The 17773-nt window shown below is 37.6% G+C and overlaps 1 protein-coding gene across 5 annotated transcripts in view; it reads right to left on the bottom strand.

The window, feature by feature from the left end:
• Positions 1-17773, bottom strand: part of tsc2 (TSC complex subunit 2) — an 86722-nt gene that overhangs the window by 5133 nt on the left and 63816 nt on the right. For all 5 annotated transcript variants that reach the window (XM_022674511.2, XM_022674510.2, XM_022674509.2 and 2 more), the window contains 8 exons: positions 16970-17544; positions 10960-11038; positions 10661-10747; positions 9393-9585; positions 7836-7975; positions 6126-6204; positions 2321-2412; positions 1434-1532 (listed from right to left, as the gene is read on the bottom strand). In XM_022674511.2, the coding sequence (XP_022530232.2) occupies positions 1434-1532; positions 2321-2412; positions 6126-6204; positions 7836-7975; positions 9393-9585; positions 10661-10747; positions 10960-11038; positions 16970-17544 (1344 nt within the window). The remainder of the gene's footprint in view (positions 1-1433; positions 1533-2320; positions 2413-6125; positions 6205-7835; positions 7976-9392; positions 9586-10660; positions 10748-10959; positions 11039-16969; positions 17545-17773) is intronic.

Here is a 17773-nt window from a genome sequence, read left to right as displayed (position 1 = left end):
CGTTTATTTATTTTATAGTTGATTATTATGAAGCTTACAGCCAATGAAAACCCAAAAATTAGTGTCTCAGAAAATAAGAATATTATATAAGACCAACTGGTGCTTTTGGCAGTGTGGGAAGTGTGCCAAGTCCTGCTGGAAAATGAAATCCGCATCTCCATAAAAGTTGTGTAAATGCTGTAAGATTTTGTGGGCAAACTAAACTGCACTGACTTTAGACTTGATAATAAAACACAGTGGATCAACACCAGCAGATGACATGTCTCTCCAAACCATCACTGATCATCAGTAAATTTTACATTTCATTTAAAGTAAATCAAGGGATCAGAGTCTGGAGGAAGAGTGGAGAGACACACAGTCCAAACTGCTCGAGGTCTAGAGTGAAGTTTCCACCAATCAGTGATGGTTTGGAGAGACATGTCATCTGCTGGTGTTGATCCACTGTGTTTTATTATCAAGTCTAAAGTCAGTGCAGTTTTGTTTTCCCACAAAATCTTACAGCACTTCAGGCTTCCAATAAACATATAAGTAGGTAGGTTGTCTCCAAACAGCTATTTTACAGTCAAAGGATAAAACGTAGCTAATTAAGTTAAGTAAAGCTAAGCTAAGTAAACAAAACTTTAATAAAAAAAGGCTTTTTTTTAAAGAGTTAAACGAGTGCTGGATGTTAATCTACACAGATTTCTCTACTGAAAACTGTTTATTCGAGTGAGTAAAACGCTTCTGTTTATTAACAGTAAGCTTAAATTCCCAAATTTTTTCCATCACTAAGGCTGGAGCATTAGCATTAGCAGCTAACTGCTAGCTAATGCCACCCGACAGCGCTACATTGAGGAACCCTGAGTGTTCTGGTAAGCCAGGGAGATATAGCTAGCAGTTCATTCCACGTAGCTTTTTTTTAAACACAGGCAAACATGCAGACTACATTCTGATATACTCCCCTCTGAATGGTGAAAGAGCTAATTAGCGTTTAGCGCAGGTTGCAGGTAATGCTAATGCTGCTTCAGCAGTGCTAGCCAGGGTTAGCAGCAGGGTACAGTCAGATAATATTCACCTCTGAACAGGGAAATAGTGTAGTTAGCGGCTAATGCTAATGCTAATGCTAGCTAATGCTAGTGTCAGTGCTGGAGAACTAAACTGAAACTCCTGTATAACTCTGTACTCGTTAATAATGTTCATTCAAATTGACACATGCTCATTTGTCATTTTTTTAGAAATTAAGAATAGTAAAAAAGATTTTATCCTGATTTTGTTGGAGTAACTGCCTCTACTCTCCAGAGAAAAGATTCCGTTCGATTTTTTGAGCATTGCTGTAATTATTAGCAATGATAGAGCAGCGCTAATAAAGTTATAATAAGGATGCTGCTGTTTTATTAGCTAAACTTAAATCCAGAAATCCAGAATAAACCTGTAGATAAAGAAAGAAACATTACCCGGGTTCTGATCCGCTTGATGTGTCTGAGTCGGGCCAGCCATTTAGAAGCGTAGGCGTCTGACGGATTCGCTCGGTACTGGTGCACCAATGACGCCATCTACGATAGGGAAGAAACTGTTAAAGAGCTACACAGTATAATAATATAGTCTTTAAGAGTCTATACTGATTAGCAACATAAATAAGTAACATAAAGTGAATGGGCGTATTTCCTGTTACGTCAAAAACACACCCATGAATAATTACGAAAATAATGCAATTTTTTTTGCATTACGAGTCACGCAAGTGTGTACTTTTCCAGTCGTTACGATAGCAAAGACACACTGACACGCCTTAAATCAAGCTGCACGGTGCACAGTTGACGGCTCACCAATGCCGATTGATTAAAAAATGTTGCAAAACAGTTCCTACAGGGTAAGCTGGTTTCAAGCTGGTTTCTAGGTGGATGATATGGTACTGCAAGTGGTTGCTATGCTCTTGCTAAGTAAAGGGAATGTAAGGGAAAAGAGAAAGCAGGTGAAGAAGGTTAGATAAAACAGAAAAAGTAGAAGGAATAAAAGGGCCGAGGAAGAAAAGAAGAGCATAATTAAAGTTAGTGAATGCTGCTGGAGTGGTACAGTGAGGTGTAATAGAGCTGCAGCTCTTCAGTAAAGCAGTGTTTCTGCTGGATACAGCAGAAGATCTTCTATTCATCCAGAGCCAATCCATCAGATCAGCCCCGACCCCATTCACCCAGAAGCTCCTGTTCAGCACAACTCTCTAACAATAGAAATGAGGAATATCTGAGTGTAGGACGAGCTTCTCAACAGCAGAATTAGAGGACAATAGATGAGTATGTGTGTGTGTGTGTGTGTATAAATTAGATGAATAAAAGCAGGGTAAACTCACATTAGCGTGCAGTGCCATCTGTCTGACCAGCAGAGGAAGGTTCTGGTCAGAGACGATTTTGGCTACTGTGGTGTCCACCAACCCCTCCAGATCTGAGATATCAGCAATAAAAAAAAATGACTCCTGTACCAAATATATATATATAATATATATAATATAATATATAATATATATAAACTACTTTCAATTATCTGAATCTGATAACAAAAAAAATCTATAATAAATTACTGTGATTCAGGATTGACTAGAAATGATTCAATATTTAATATCTACTAGAAATGATTCACTACATTCTAAAAATTAAACAGTGTTTACTAAAGTGATTCAGAATTGACTGCAAAAGATTCAGTATCTACTACAAATGATTCAGTATTGACTGGAAATGATTCAGTATTGAATAGACATGATTCAGTATTGACTGGAAATTATTCAGTATCTACTGCTTCATAATTGAATAGACATGATTCAGTATTGAATATAAATTATTCAGTATTACTAACAAAGAGTATGACTAAAAATGATTCACTATCTACTACAAATTATTCATTACTGACTAGAAATGATTCACTATCTACTACAAATGATTCATTACTGACTAGAAATGATTCAGCATCTACTACAAATTATTCAGTATTGGCTAGAAATGATTCAGTATCTTCTACAAATGATTCAGTATTGACTAGGAATGATTCAGTATCTTCTACAAATGATTCAGTATTGACTAGGAATGATTTAGTATCTTCTACAAATGATTCAGTATTGACCAGAAATGACTCAGTAACTACTAGCAATGATTCAATATTAAATAAAAATGATTACATATCTGCTAGAAATGATTCACTAAATACTAAAAGTATACAGTATCTACTATGAATGATTCAGAATTGACAGGAGATTATTCAGTATCTACTACAAATGATTCAGTATTGACGACAAATGATTCTGCATTCAATAGAAATGATTCAGAACTGACTGGAAATGATTTAGTATCTGTTACAAATGACTCAGCATGACTCTAAACTGAATCATTTGTAGTACTCAATTATTTCTAGTCAACAAATGATTCAGTATCGACTATAAATTATTCAGTATCGACTATATATGATCAGTGTTGGGCACGTTACTTTGAAAAAGTAATTAGTTATAGTTACTCGTTACTTCTCCAAAAAAGTAACTGAGTTACTAACGGAGTTACTCCACTATAAAAGTAATTAGTTACCAGTAAAAGTAACTATCGGGTTACTTTTTATTATTCGCCCGTCAAAAAAAGGAAATCAATTATGCATTTACTATTATTATTAGAAAAATAACAAAAAATAACAAACGAAAATAAACCCAAAATGTTGACAAAAATATAATCTAACGAATTTCAAAAAAAAAAAACGAAATTCTCCACACAACCAAAGAAAATTACTAAAACTTGTAATACTGAAAAAAGCGGAAAAACGCGTCTCGGGATGAAATTTAACAAACCAAGCCACACTCAAAAGAAATATGTATATATAAAACAAAATAATGGACAAAAACAACAATTTAATGCCCGTTAAAATGGTATTAATATAACAGCTTCACCAAAAGAGAATAGAGCTTAGATCGTGCCCAAAAAATCCGACCCAGCCGGAGCCCGTGCACATTCTGCCCAAGCCCGAACCATAAACTGTCATTATGAGCCTGACCCGATCCGCCCCATAAACTGTCTGTTTTCGGGCTGATTGAATGAGCGAAATATAATCAGAATTATGTTAATTAACACTGTAACACAGAAGCATAGAACTATTATTTAATTTAAATGATTTTTAAGAACAGCTACACACAATGCTGCAAGTCAAACGCGGAGGCGTTCACGTGCGCCCAGAGCTACGTGATTACAGTTTTCATTTTTATTATAGTTTAATTTTATTTTGTTTTTATTTTTTCTGTTCATTTTAGGGTGGGCTTGCTAGCCCGAGCGCTTTACACAAGAACTAACGGACCACGAGTGCCGCGCGCTCGGCACAACAACTCCCGCTGTACAACTCCGCTGTACAACAGCGCTTATAAATAAATTAAACACAAAAATGAGGGTATTCTATCAGTAATTTCAGTTCGTTTTAGTTAGTTTTATAAACACAAAATACAGTTCGAGATAGTTATGTTTTTCCTTTTAATTACCGTTTTTATTAGATTCAGTTAACACAAATGTTTTTCACTTTCAGTTTTCGCTATTTCGTTCGCTTTAGTGAACAATAATAATTGGTTACTTAGCAACATTGTGATTATCACACCAGAGCTTTATATAAAATAAAAATAGGAGCCTGAGTTCGGGTCGGTCCTCAGGTCAGGTGGGATTCGGGCAGAGAATCTAAGCTCTAAAATAGAAAGCAGCAGCACCACAAAAACCGGAGCAGCTAAAAAGAGCTTAACGTCCTTAATTCGGAACTTGGGTTGTCCACGGCAATCACTGAATTGATTAGAGCACGCAAATCGTCACAATTGTGCCTCACTTCACCACGCCAAACCACAGGCACAGCGGCCAGAAGCTCAAGTTCACCGGACAGAGGAGGGGTTAACCAGGGCAAAGCGAAATAAAATAAAAAAGTTCATAGAGCTGCTAAAGTAACGTGCAGTAACGGGGTGTCGGAAATGGTAACGGCGTTATAGTTTCAGTCATAGTAATTAGTTAGATTACTCGTTACTGAAAAAAAGTAACGGCGTTAGTAACGCCGTTAGTTTTAACGCCGTTACTCCCAACACTGTATATGATACAGTATCGACTATAAATGATTCAGTATTGACTGGAAATGATACAGCATCTACTATAAATGATTCAGTATTGACTATAAATGATTCAGTATTGACTATAAATGATTCAGTATTGACTATAAATGATTCAGTATTGACTATAAATGATTCAGTATTGACTATAAATGATACAGTATCGACTAGAAATGATTCAGTTTTGACTATAAATGATTCGATATTGAATAGAAATGATTAAATATGTACTAGAAATGATTCAGTATTAAATAGACATAATTCAGTATAAACTAAAAATGTATCACTATTGATTAAAAATGATTCCGTATTGACTGGAAATAATACAGTATCGACTAGAAATTATTCAGTTTTGACTACAAATGATTCAGTTTTGAATAGAAATGATTCAGTATCGACTATAAATGATTCAATATTGAATAGAAATGATTAAATATATACTAGAAATGATTCAGTATTAAATAGACATAATTCAGTATAAACTAAAAATGTATCCCGATTGACTAGAAATGATTCAGTATTGACTACAAATGATTCAGTATCAATTATATATGTTATAGTTCAACATATAAGCACTAACCACAGCTACATTTACACGTTACTCCTAAGAGACTAATCCCTAAAGTGACCTAAAGCACAATTCTTTCCCGATTTCAGGTTTTACTTGTTAAAAGCGTTTTTATATCGGACGGTCTCTGTGATTTGAGGAGGTTTTAGGAGCAGACTGTTCTTCAGTTAATCAGCTGTGGTTCAGAGAGTCAGTCTGAAGCTGCAGGAGGAGGAAAGAGCTGGAGCTGAGGGCGGCTTCTCTGGAGAGCGAACAGAAACTCATCTCAGAGAATGCTGGGAAATATATGAGCTATTACAGAGAAGACTCCAGCACTCTCCTTTCATCAACAACTCTAGTTATTCCATCCTGAGTCCCGGATCTCTCAGAGAACATTCACTCCTCATAAACAGCAGCAGCAGCAGCAGCAGCAGCAGCAGCGCTACACTCTCTATATATAACACACATTATTTCCTCTATAGAAACTTCCGCTTATATAATCACCTCTCCTGCACTGCAGAGTCACCAGGTTACTCTCGAAGTCCAGCGGCTTTATCAGCACCTCCACAAAGTTGAACTGGCCCTGGAAAATAAATAAATAAAAATCAATGATAGACGTAATTATCTGAATCTTGTTTGGGTTTTTAAATTAGACCTGGGTCAATGTGTTTCCTGTTTTCGATACTTCACATGAAACAATATTTGTACCTTAATCAGTTAAAGTAAACCTGTTGTTTTTGTTTCTTAATAAAGAGCCACAAACAAAATGCTCATGATTTTCTTTTCAACAAGATCCAGAAATATATTAATCTCTGATTGTGACAGTATGAGGAAGTCTCTCATGTCAGCTGTTAAATAAATCCACTGTGTGAGAATAATTACAGTTTTGTGTATTTTTTTGTTACAATTTAGAAAAAGGTATCGGAAAAAGTACTGTGTTGGTATCTGTACCAAATTCAAAGTATCACTAAAAATTTTGCTAAAAATGATTCGGTATCTACAACAAATTATTCAGTATCTACTACAAATGATTCAGTATAAAATGATTCAGTATTGACTAGAAATGATTCAGCATTCACTACAAATGATTTAAGATTGACTGAAAATTATTTAGTATTGACTAAAAAGGATTCGGTATCTCAAAATGATTCATTAAACAAATATTCAGCATCTACAAATGATTCAATATTCACTACAAATGATTAATTCTGCAAATGATTCAGCATCTACTTCAAATGATTCATGATCCATATTGACTGGAAATGATTCACTATTTACTACAAATGATTGAGTATCTACTACAAATTATTCAGTATTGACAAGAAATGAAACGGTATCTATTACAAATGATTCAGTATCTACTACAAATAATTCAGTATATATTAATAATGTTTCAGTATCTACTACAAATGAGTCAATATACACATTATTTATCCATTTCAAATGATTCAGTGCTGACTAAAAATAATTTGGCATTTACAGATGATTCAATATTCACTGAAAATTATTCAGTATTGACTAGAAATGATTTGGTATCTACAAATGATTCAGTATCTACTACAAATTATTCCATATTGACTGGAAATTATTCAATATCTACTACAAATGATTCAGTATCTACTACAAATTATTCCATATTGACTGGAAATTATTCAATATCTACTACAAATGATTTAGTGTATAAATGATTCAGTATCTATTACAAGTAATCCAATACTGACTAAAAATGATTCAGTATTCACTACAAATGAATCAGGCTTGAGAGAAAAAAATGATTCAGTATTGACAAGAAATGATTCAGTATCTACTACAAATGCTTTAATATCTCTGGATTAGTATGGACAGGCCTTCAGGCAATATGTATAATAACTATTAATCCTTATCGCCACATGTATCTGCAAGATAAAATGGACTATACATGACATTTTACATAAAACAGATCTTACATTTTCATTTTCACAAAACTGCACTGTGCTGAGAGATCATCCCTCCGGGAGCCAAACTACTTCCACACAAATGAGCCATTTTCTTTGATTTATTTATTTATATATATATTTTTTGCACAGATGATAACCAATGCAGGAGGCCTGATATTACGATACAGTCATTTATTAATATTTAAGATACAATGCACAAACATAAGCACACATATATCCACCATATACCCCATGTTAAAACCCAGTATATCCTCAAGGTCACACTACCGGGTCTCACCTTAATAGTGCCGAGTTTGTATTCCTCTCCGGAGTCGTTATAAACCACCACAACAAAGTCGTTCCCGATGTGTCGCTTCTTATTACAGCAGCTTTTATCACTCTCCCTGTTGGGCATCAGCGTGGCGATGTGGAAAATAGCTGAGGGCCAGAAAAGAGCACTGCATAATAAAGTCTTAAAGAAAACAAGAGTCCGTCCTCCAGCGCTAAACACACCCCAACACATTATTTCATACATATTAAACACACTGAAACAAAGCATTATTCAAATACGGCGTAATGGCTTTGTTTTTCTTTCTCGGGCAGCCATTAAACACATTCAAAAAACAGCCCATCTCATTCTGTGCTCAGATATAACCATCGTACGGCCTTGAAGAACTCCGATCCAAACTTAGCGATTATTACCCTGCCTGTAGAAAAAAAGTCCTTGAAAACTTTGAAAATACAGAAAATACATTTTTCTAAGTAACTTTTTGCTCTAGGCCACTAAAACTGATCAATCCACATAAAAAAAGCGCTAAAGCTCTGCCACTATGATTAGAAGTTCGCCAGTTCGAATCCTGTTCATGCAGCTTGACATCAGCTGCCAGAGCCCTGAGAGAGCACAATTGGTCTTGCTGTCTCTCTGGGTGGGTACAGTAGATGGCGCTCTTTCTTTCCCCTAATCACTCCTAGGGTGATGTGGATCAGCACAAGGCTGCATCTGTGTGCTGATGTATCAGAAACGAGTCGCTGCGCTTTTCTCAGAGCGTTAGCACTGTGATGTTACTCAGCAATGCTACAGCATCAGCAGCAGTTCAAAAAGAGGTGGAGTCTGACAATTTCTAATAATTTAAATGTGTTTCAGATCCTGAGAGCTCCATTTTGTAGGGCTAAATTACTGAATTAACTGGGTATTTTTATTTTTCCAAAACTTATCCAGCCCTGGAAACTGCAAATTCCAAAACATTCAGTTTTTTCATGACTGTATGATAATATTTATATATATTAACACATATCCATATGGACATATATCTAGCCTATAGCAGTTGAGCTCCTCCCATACAGAGTTACTGTGGTGGAGAATAAGGAATACAGACAGACAGTATGTACATTAACATGGCAAATGCCTTTCATCTTCATGTCCCATGACTTCTGCCATGTCCCAGGCAAGCCTGAAAGCACTGCGTTGACTTGTGGGATATGTGGCCGGGTCTCTTGCACCGAATCAAGTCGTAAAAATATATGTATTATAGGACAGGCTTAAATTACAGTCCAGGAAACCAGCCAACCAACAGCTTTGATTTTTTTTATTTAGGCTGTGCTGTAAAACTCAAGGAAGGCAGTCTGAGACATGAGTGAGAGAATTGATTTTTGAATTTTATGAGTATATATACACCGTATTCTTCGCACTATAATCCGATGCTCCTTGTGTATGAATTCTATCAGTCAGGTATTAAGGAGCAGTAAAGCCACTCTGCTGAAGTACAGAGTAATAAAGGGTGAGTTTTCAGAAAATAGACGTTCATTGATAGTGCACCTTATAATACGATGCAAAAAATCCGGTATACACACTTACCCTGCATGATGTCATCATGCCAGCAGTAGGTGAACTCTCCATCGTCTGCGTATCTCCCGTGGTCCAGTCCACCCAGGAAGATCTGGTCAGGATCACAGTCCTTCAGGTGGATCAGTTTCCCCAGACCGGTCAGGAAACGAGCGTAACGGTTCGAGCCGTACTCATTCGACAGAATCGCCACCTCGTTATTCGCCTGAAAAAAGGAATAAAAAACAAAGAGACACTTAGTAAAAAAATATACAGAGCTAAGATCCAGTACTGTAATGTGTGTAATTTAATAGAGATGTAACTGGTTTAGTAATTTAAATACACAAACAGCACTTTTACTTGTAGTGGCCTCACATTTACCGGACAAACTGGGAATCCAGGTTAAAAATCTGCTCTGATTCTGATCATTCAGGCTGTACTAAAAACTCAATGAAGGCAGTCTGAGACGTAACTGAGACATGGTTGAAAATAAATGTATTCTAGGACTAGGCTTAATCACTGTCCAGGCAACCAACCAAAAGCTCTTATCTGGTCATATATGCTGTTCTATAAACTCAATGACGGCAGTCTGAGACACGATTGAAAAATATGTATTCTTGGACTAGGCCTAATCACGGTCCAGAAAACCAACCAAATCAGTGAAGGCAGCTTGAGACATAACTGAGACATGATTGAAAATATATGTATTCTAAGAATTGGCTTAATCACTGTCTAGGAAACCAACCAACCAATCAACAGCTTCTACTCTGGTCTCTTAGGTAGCGCTGCAAACTCAATGAAGGCAGTCTGAGACATAACTGAGACATGATTGAAAAAAATATGTATTCTAGGACTAAGCTTAATCACTGTCCAGGAGACCAACCAACCAAACATGCAAAGACTCTGATTTTGGTCATTCAGATTATGCTTTAAACTCAATGAAGACACTCTGAGACATGACTGAGACATGCCTGAAAATTATGTATATATATGTATGTATTCTAGGACTAAGCTTAATCACTGTCCAGGAAACCAACCAACCAAACATGCAAAGACTCTGATTTTGGTCATTCAGATTATGCTTTAAACTCAATGAAGACAATGAGACATAACTGAGACATGACTGAGACATGATTGAAAAAATATGTTTGTATTCTAGGACTAGGCTTAATCACTGTCTAGGAAACCAACCAACCAAAGGCTCAATAAACTTCTAATGCACAAATAAATCCATATATTTAAGTTTTGTCTGTCTGCAGGAACTAAAAACAGTGTAATAAGTAGAGGGGTTGAAGGCTCACCTGTCCAGGCCCCACAAACACCACTCCTATTTTATGCGTGTCATACGGCGGCATCTGATCCAGCACTTTAACAGCCCGATCAATCAGCTGTCGAGAGGAAAAAAAAACTTCATTAGTGCTTTAAACAGTAACAAATATCAAAACTCAAGCACCGATGTTTATTACAGAAGAGAAGCTGGTTTGTTATGTTGGGTTATTGAAAGCTCTGCTAAATGAATGAATGGTGTAATCTGCTATAAAGGAGTCATGAACTAAAAAGCAGAATTAAAAGAAGATTTATGAATCGTCTATGACCTCACCTCAGATTTAGGCAGTAGGAGGGGCTTGTTGGCCTCGTTGCCGAAGAAGGGTGAATGGTAGAGCTGTAGAAACACAAAACTAGAGAAAGAAAAAAAGACGAGAAATGAAAAAATAATCAACTTTGCTTTAAATATAGTGTAATCTGGCATTTATAGCTCTGGAAACAATGAAGAGAGCACTTTAGTTTCTGAATCAGTTTCTCTGATTTTGCTATTTATAGGTTTATGTTTGAGGAAAATAAACATTGTTGTTTTATTCTATAAACCATAGACAACATTTCTCCTAAAAAAAATTAAATACAATTTTTTTAATCATTTAGAGCATTTATTTGCAGAAAATGAGAAATGGCTGAAAAAATAACAAAAAAGACGCAGAGCTTTCAGACCTCAAATAATGCAAAGAAAAACAAGTTCATATTCATAAAGTTTTAAGAGTTCAGAAATCAATATTTGGTGGAATAATCCTGGTTTTTAATTACAGTTTTAATCATGCATCTTGGCATCATGTTCTCCTCCACCAGTCTTACACTCTGCTTTTGGATAACTTTATGCTGCTTTACTCCTGGTGCAAAAATATAAGCAGATCAGTTTGGTTTGATGGCTTGTGATCATCCATCTTCCTCTTGATTATATTCCAGAGGTGCATGGGCTAAATAATATAAAGTATAAAGTATAAATCCCCCAACATAGAGATCACTGAGCAGCACTGAAACCATGTTCTTCGGATGGAGCTCCTCCATTCCAATACTTTTGGTTGAGATGAGGGGGGAATGATGTGGGATAATGATCATCCAAAATCCTGTTCTGCTCACTAATGTTTTTGTCATTAAATGCAATCAGATCCTCAAATCAATGCTAAAAAAATAACTAATTACTACTACTAACTAAGGCACTTTTTTTTTTATATATCATTTTATTTTAACCCAACCCACTCATTAGGACTCCCCCTATCACTAGTAATGCCCCAACACACCAGGAAGGTGAAGACTAGCACATGCTTCCTCCGATACATGTGAAGTCTGATGCAGCATTACCGATTAGCATCACAGCGCTAACGCTAGGAGGAAAGCGCAGCGACTCGGTTCTGATACATCAGCTGACAGACGCCCTGTGCTGCAGACATCACCCTAGGTGTGATGTGAGTAGAGAGTGCCATCTACCCACCCGGAGGGAGCGAGGACAATTGTGCTCCCTCTGAGCGCCGGCAGCAAGTCAAACAAGCGATGGATTTAGCATTCAGTTTGGATAGAACAGCTATAATACAGCTAATGAAAGCTTATATTATTGATTAACTGCTTTAAATCTGTGAGCATCTTATATTTTAAAAGATTTGAGGGCATTTCAGGACAAAATAAATTTCTTTCCATCACAAAAACTCAGCTCGAGCTCAAAGTTCATAACAGGAGCACAAAGCCGACTAGACGATGCTGAGCACAGCTCCAGTGCTCCATTACAACCTGCGGTAAACAAAACTGTTCCCAACCCAAGAGGGTTTTGAGTTTTTGTCCTGCGTTTTTTCATTTATTCCCCTGAATGAGGAGTTTTTTAAAGCAGGTCTCCTCAGAGGTGTATCTCTGTGCACACGATGTAACCCATTCATTCATCGCTCAGCGCTCACATGAAAAATCACTGGAAAACAGCCTCAAACAACCTCAAAAAACAGCCAATTACAGCCAATCAGACGGCTGTAAGGAGGGAATGACCGTGACATGTGGTCTAATCCCGGCCGGATGTAATTTAAGGCCATTTTAAAGACTCCAGAACTCAAGGCCCAGCCTCCGCCAATATAAAGCCCTGCCATTGATAATCCTTCCTTCAATTACCCAAGAGGCCCGGCGGCTCCAACCCAATCAGAGCAGCTCTGTAATGGTGGCCCAACACACCGCACAGCGCAGAGCAGCTGCAAGAGCGATCGCAGCAATACTTCGCCTAATGGATTCCCAAATAACTCGGCCAGAAAGCAGGTCGCAATAACAGCAGCGCTTGTTTTTTTTTCCCGGCGATGTCGTAAATAAATGTCGTGCATGAAAGGAAAAGAAAAGAGCTCCTCGTGAGCAGAACACGTTGGGCCCTGAAGTGTCGGCGGCCTCGTTCCCCCGTCGCTTGTACAACACTAATTGTATTAGTGCAGAGCTGGGCTTTAAACCAAGATCAGAAGCAGCTGCTCGCATATTAAAATCTGCTCCTCTGAATCTCTTTCATGTTGCCGTCTTACAAGAAGATTTTCATACCCCGGCGTTCAGAGGACAGCAAGTACAGGAAAAGTCTCACTATAACATCTTACGAGTGTTTTCACACCTTTACTTGTACTGTTTTCTCTTCGGTTTGGTTTGTTTTCACACAGGCACAAACCTAAACTCCAAACCTGAACCTCTGATTGAATTTTATAACTCAGCTCGCTGGAGTCACTAAATCGTCTTTTAAAACTTTTAGTCTCTAACCACTTTTAGACAGCCCTTTTTGGGATTTTTTTAACCTTTTAACCTTTTGATTTTATTTATTTTATTGATTTTATAAATGGATTTATTTTATTTCTGGTTTTATTTTTAGTCTTTTACCCTTTTTTAAATTTATTTCTTCCTTTTCTTAAATACTTTTTTTAACTTATTTTTTATTTTTTATAATTGTGATGTTATTTTAGTCCTTTATTACTTTGTGTTTAGATTTTCTTATTCTAATTATGCTTGTACGACACTAATTGTATTAGTGCAGAGCTTGGCTTTACGCTCAGATCAGAAGCAGATGCTCGCATATTAAAAACTGCTCCTCTGAATCTCTTTCATGTTGCTGTCTTACAAGAAGACTTTCATATAGAGATACTATAACATCTCACTATAACATCTTAAGAGTGTTTTCACACCTTTACTTGTACTGTTTTCTCTTCGGTTTGGTTTGTTTTCACACAGGCACAAACCTAAACGCAGCAAATTGCTCCCTATTAAAACAACGCAAGCACATCGTCTCTTCTGATTGGTCAGAGCTGCTTGGCGCGGGAGCAAGAAAGTAAACTTCAATGGGACATGCAGCACAGATGAGAGCAGTGAACGCTGCACATACTGCACTCTTAATATGTAAAAAGCATGGAGCAGCAGCAGCAGAGACAGTGTTTGTTCATAGCAGTATATTATCTGGCTAATATGTCAGATTAATCTGCGCCTTATCAGCAATTTAGCTCAATTAAATTAAATAAGTAGATTTGATAACTGGGTCGGATCGAAACTGGATCACCTTCTCACCACAAGTGAAACGCTCTAAAAAAAAAAAACTTTACATTGGGCGGGGGTGGGGCAGAATATGGTGGAAGTTGGGGTCAAACTTAAAATAACGTTTAAAAAAATAAAAGAATCACATGCATTAATGCTTTAACTTTGACAGCACTAATATATGTATTTTTTCACACTATAAGGTGCACTGGTCTATTTTTATACATAAGGCTCACAAGACTATAGGGAGCATTAAGCAACATTAATAAGGAACAGGGGTGTTGCCATGTTTACCTTCCATTTAGCAAGTCTTGCTTCTTGGTGGTGCGAGGGGTAACTAAGTTAAGCAAAGCTAAGCTAAGCTCTTTCAGACAGCTTCCTCTTACAGTGTCCACAGTTAATCCTGTTGGATGTGGTTGGTCCTTCTTGGTGGTATGCTGACATTACCCTGGATACCGTGGCTCTTAAAGCATCGCAAAGACTTGCTGTCTTGGTCACAGATGCTCCAGCAAGACGTGCACCAACAATTTGTCCTCTTTTGAACTCTGGTATTTCACCCATAATGTTGTGTGCATTGTAATATTTAGAGCAGAACTGTGCTCTTACCCTGCTAATTGAACCTTCACACTCTTCACACTCTTACTGGTGCAATAAAGTGCAATTAATGAAGATTGGCCACCAGACTGGCGAGGTCACTGGCATTACCAGCGATTCCTCGGCTCTGGTGCAGAAGGATGAGGTTAATCCTGAGAAAGTTCTCCAGCCCAAAATCAGCTAAAGAATAAGATAAGAAGTCGCTGCAACAAACAGCTCTTAATAAAGCTCTGCGTGAGTTTCAACGGTGAGTTTCGACGCTAACGAAGAAGAGATGAAAGCTTTCAGACTGCAATTCCAGCATGATTATGAGAACACGGCTGCTGTTTTTACACACAGCACGGGGAGGAGGAGGAGGAGGAGGAGGAGGACCGCATGGGTGCTTCTTCAAACGGAGGGAAAATAGGGAGAGTGCTGTAAAACGGTAGAGAAATGTGAGCAGTTTATAAAGCAGATTTTAAAGTGGTGTTATTAACGGCTATGTCTCGCCTGCAGATTAGAGGAGAGACTGATCCAGCAGAGCTGCATCGATCTGAGAATTATTCACCCTTATCTGATATTTCTCAAGAACGTACAGAACCAGCCATTAATACTACATTATAAATGAATAGTGAAGTGATCTCTCAGACTATGAAGGAACACATAAGGAATCATGTAGTAACTTAAAAACAGTGTTAAACAAACCATAATACTCTGTGAAGAAGCATTTAGGTGCTCTTATTATCTGGGAAGCTGTTAACTTTTAGCAGTTTCTGAGGCTGGTAACTGAGTGAGTAACTGATGAGTGCCAGTTCCATCATTCCATAAATGTTTTTTAATGGCTTTGTGGTAACTGCACTTGAGGAAACTTTCAAAGTCCTTGAAATTCTTTTTTTCAGATTGACTGACCTTCATGTTTTTTCTTGAAGTATTTTTTCTTTACTATATGTATTAGAGCATTACTCAAATAGGGCTAGTTTGGATGACTTTAGTATTAATTCATTATTAAATATTATTTTAATTAATGTCTGGTATAAATGCCTTGTATTTACTTTTTCGTAACATTGTTCTCAAACTATTTTCTTAAATTACAATTATTCTTTTACATGTTTTTAATCAAACTTGTCTTTGTTTTAATCAGGTTTTAATCATGCTCTCTTCTTATTTTATTCTTTTATTTTCTTATTTTTATTGTTACATGTTTCTGTAAAGCACTTTGAATGGCCGTTGTGTATGACAGTTGCTATATAAATAAACTTGCTTTGCCTTAAACTACATTCACACCTCTTAAAGTCAATGTGTTCAATAAGAACAAACGAAGCATTTTGACTTCTGCACTGGTGAGACGACTGAGAAAAAAAACATCTACAAGTCATCAGGCAGGTGCTGTTTAGTGTTCATAATAGCAGCTGGCTATTTTAACTCCATAAGCATTTTTTTTTTTTGCAATTATTTGATTGGTCAACTAGTGTATACTAGAGCACTTCAAAAAATAGACCATCATTAAAAAGTTACTTTATTTTAGTAACTCAGTTGAATGTATTACACACAGAATGACCTATTTTAAGAGTTTATTTCTTTTATTGTTGATGTTTATGGCTTACAGCCAATAAGAACTCAAAAATCAGTGTCTCAAAAAATTTGAATATTATGCAAGACCAATTTTTCCAGTCCTGCTGGAAAATGAAAGTGGTAATGGTTTGGAGAGCAATGTCATCTGCTGGTGTTGATCCACTGTGTTCTATCAAGTCCAAAGTCCCTCTGCTGACAAGTTTTTAATGGAGATGAGGATTTCATTTTCCAGCAGGACTTGTCACACTGCCCACACTGCCAAAAGTACCAATTAGTCTTATATAATATTACAATTGTCTGAGACACTGATTTATGGGTTTTAACTGACTGTAAGGAATAATAGCGCTTAAAATAGATCACGCTGTGTGTGTAATACATCTATATAATATATAAGTTTCACATTTTGAAATTAATTACTGAAATAAAGAAACTTTTCAATTATATATATATATATATATATATTTTTTTTTTTTTTGAGGTGCACTAGTATTTGTGCCATTTGCTGCATCTCTGATGTTCTGATATATACTGAGTAAATATCAGACTCCTCCAGGGTTGACTAATCGTTGAAGTCCTGACCCCAAAACTAGCCAATTAAACAACAACTTTCCCACCTAAATTCACCTAAATTTGATATTATGCAGTGTTGAGGCATGTCTCACCTGGGGCTCAGTCCAGAGCTCTTCTCAGCGTTAGTCGTTCCTCCTCGGTTGTGATAAGAGTCCCGGTCTGATTTCCTCTCCCTCCGTGACGAGGGTGCAGAAACAGAGATAGTGTGCCCGCGGGGGCGATGCCCACTCGGAGATAGCGGCCCCTGCTGGACGCTCGGGAACTCCAGCTTCATCTTAGAAGCAGAAGAGGAGGAGGTGGAGACGCTCGCTGTGGCACTTACACTCGGAGGACCTCCAGAACCAAGACCTCCTGCTGGACCAACAGACTCTCCTGCTCCTTCTCTCTCAACCGAGGCCTGGGTGGGCACGATCCTCCCCTCCACCGGGGTCCGGGACCTGGGGGCGTCTCCGTGCACGGCTCCTACAGCTTTAGCGTAGGCCTCGGGCAGGGTCTGCAGCTCCGGAGAGGAGCTGGACTTGTTGAGGGTTTGAGAGTGAGGGAAGGGGGGGTCCGAGTCCACAGCTCCGCTGGAGAAGGTCAGGGGGGGCTGATCGATGGGAATCCCACCTTCACTGACCTCCTCCAGGGTGGACTTCTCATCATCCTGACTGGAGGTGGAGGAGGACTGTGAGGGGAGGGGAAAGATGGGGAATTAAAGTTTACAGTTCAGTAGAATAGAGTTAACTCTCCACTGTAGTTAAACTACAGGCTGAATGGTGGATTTAAACTTCTATAAACTAGTTGAACATGGTTACAGGTTTAATAGGAGTAAAATTCTGTATGCTGAGTGGGAGGGGCTACTGCTGCTGGGTTAACGATCGGTGTTAAACTACTGCAGGTTGAGTAATTGAGAC

Source organism: Astyanax mexicanus, chromosome 21, assembly GCF_023375975.1.
Source record: "Astyanax mexicanus isolate ESR-SI-001 chromosome 21, AstMex3_surface, whole genome shotgun sequence".
NCBI classification, from domain to species: Eukaryota; Metazoa; Chordata; class Actinopteri; order Characiformes; family Acestrorhamphidae; genus Astyanax; species Astyanax mexicanus.
Note: the sequence above shows the minus strand (reverse complement) of the source record. Positions and strands in the feature narration are given on the sequence as shown.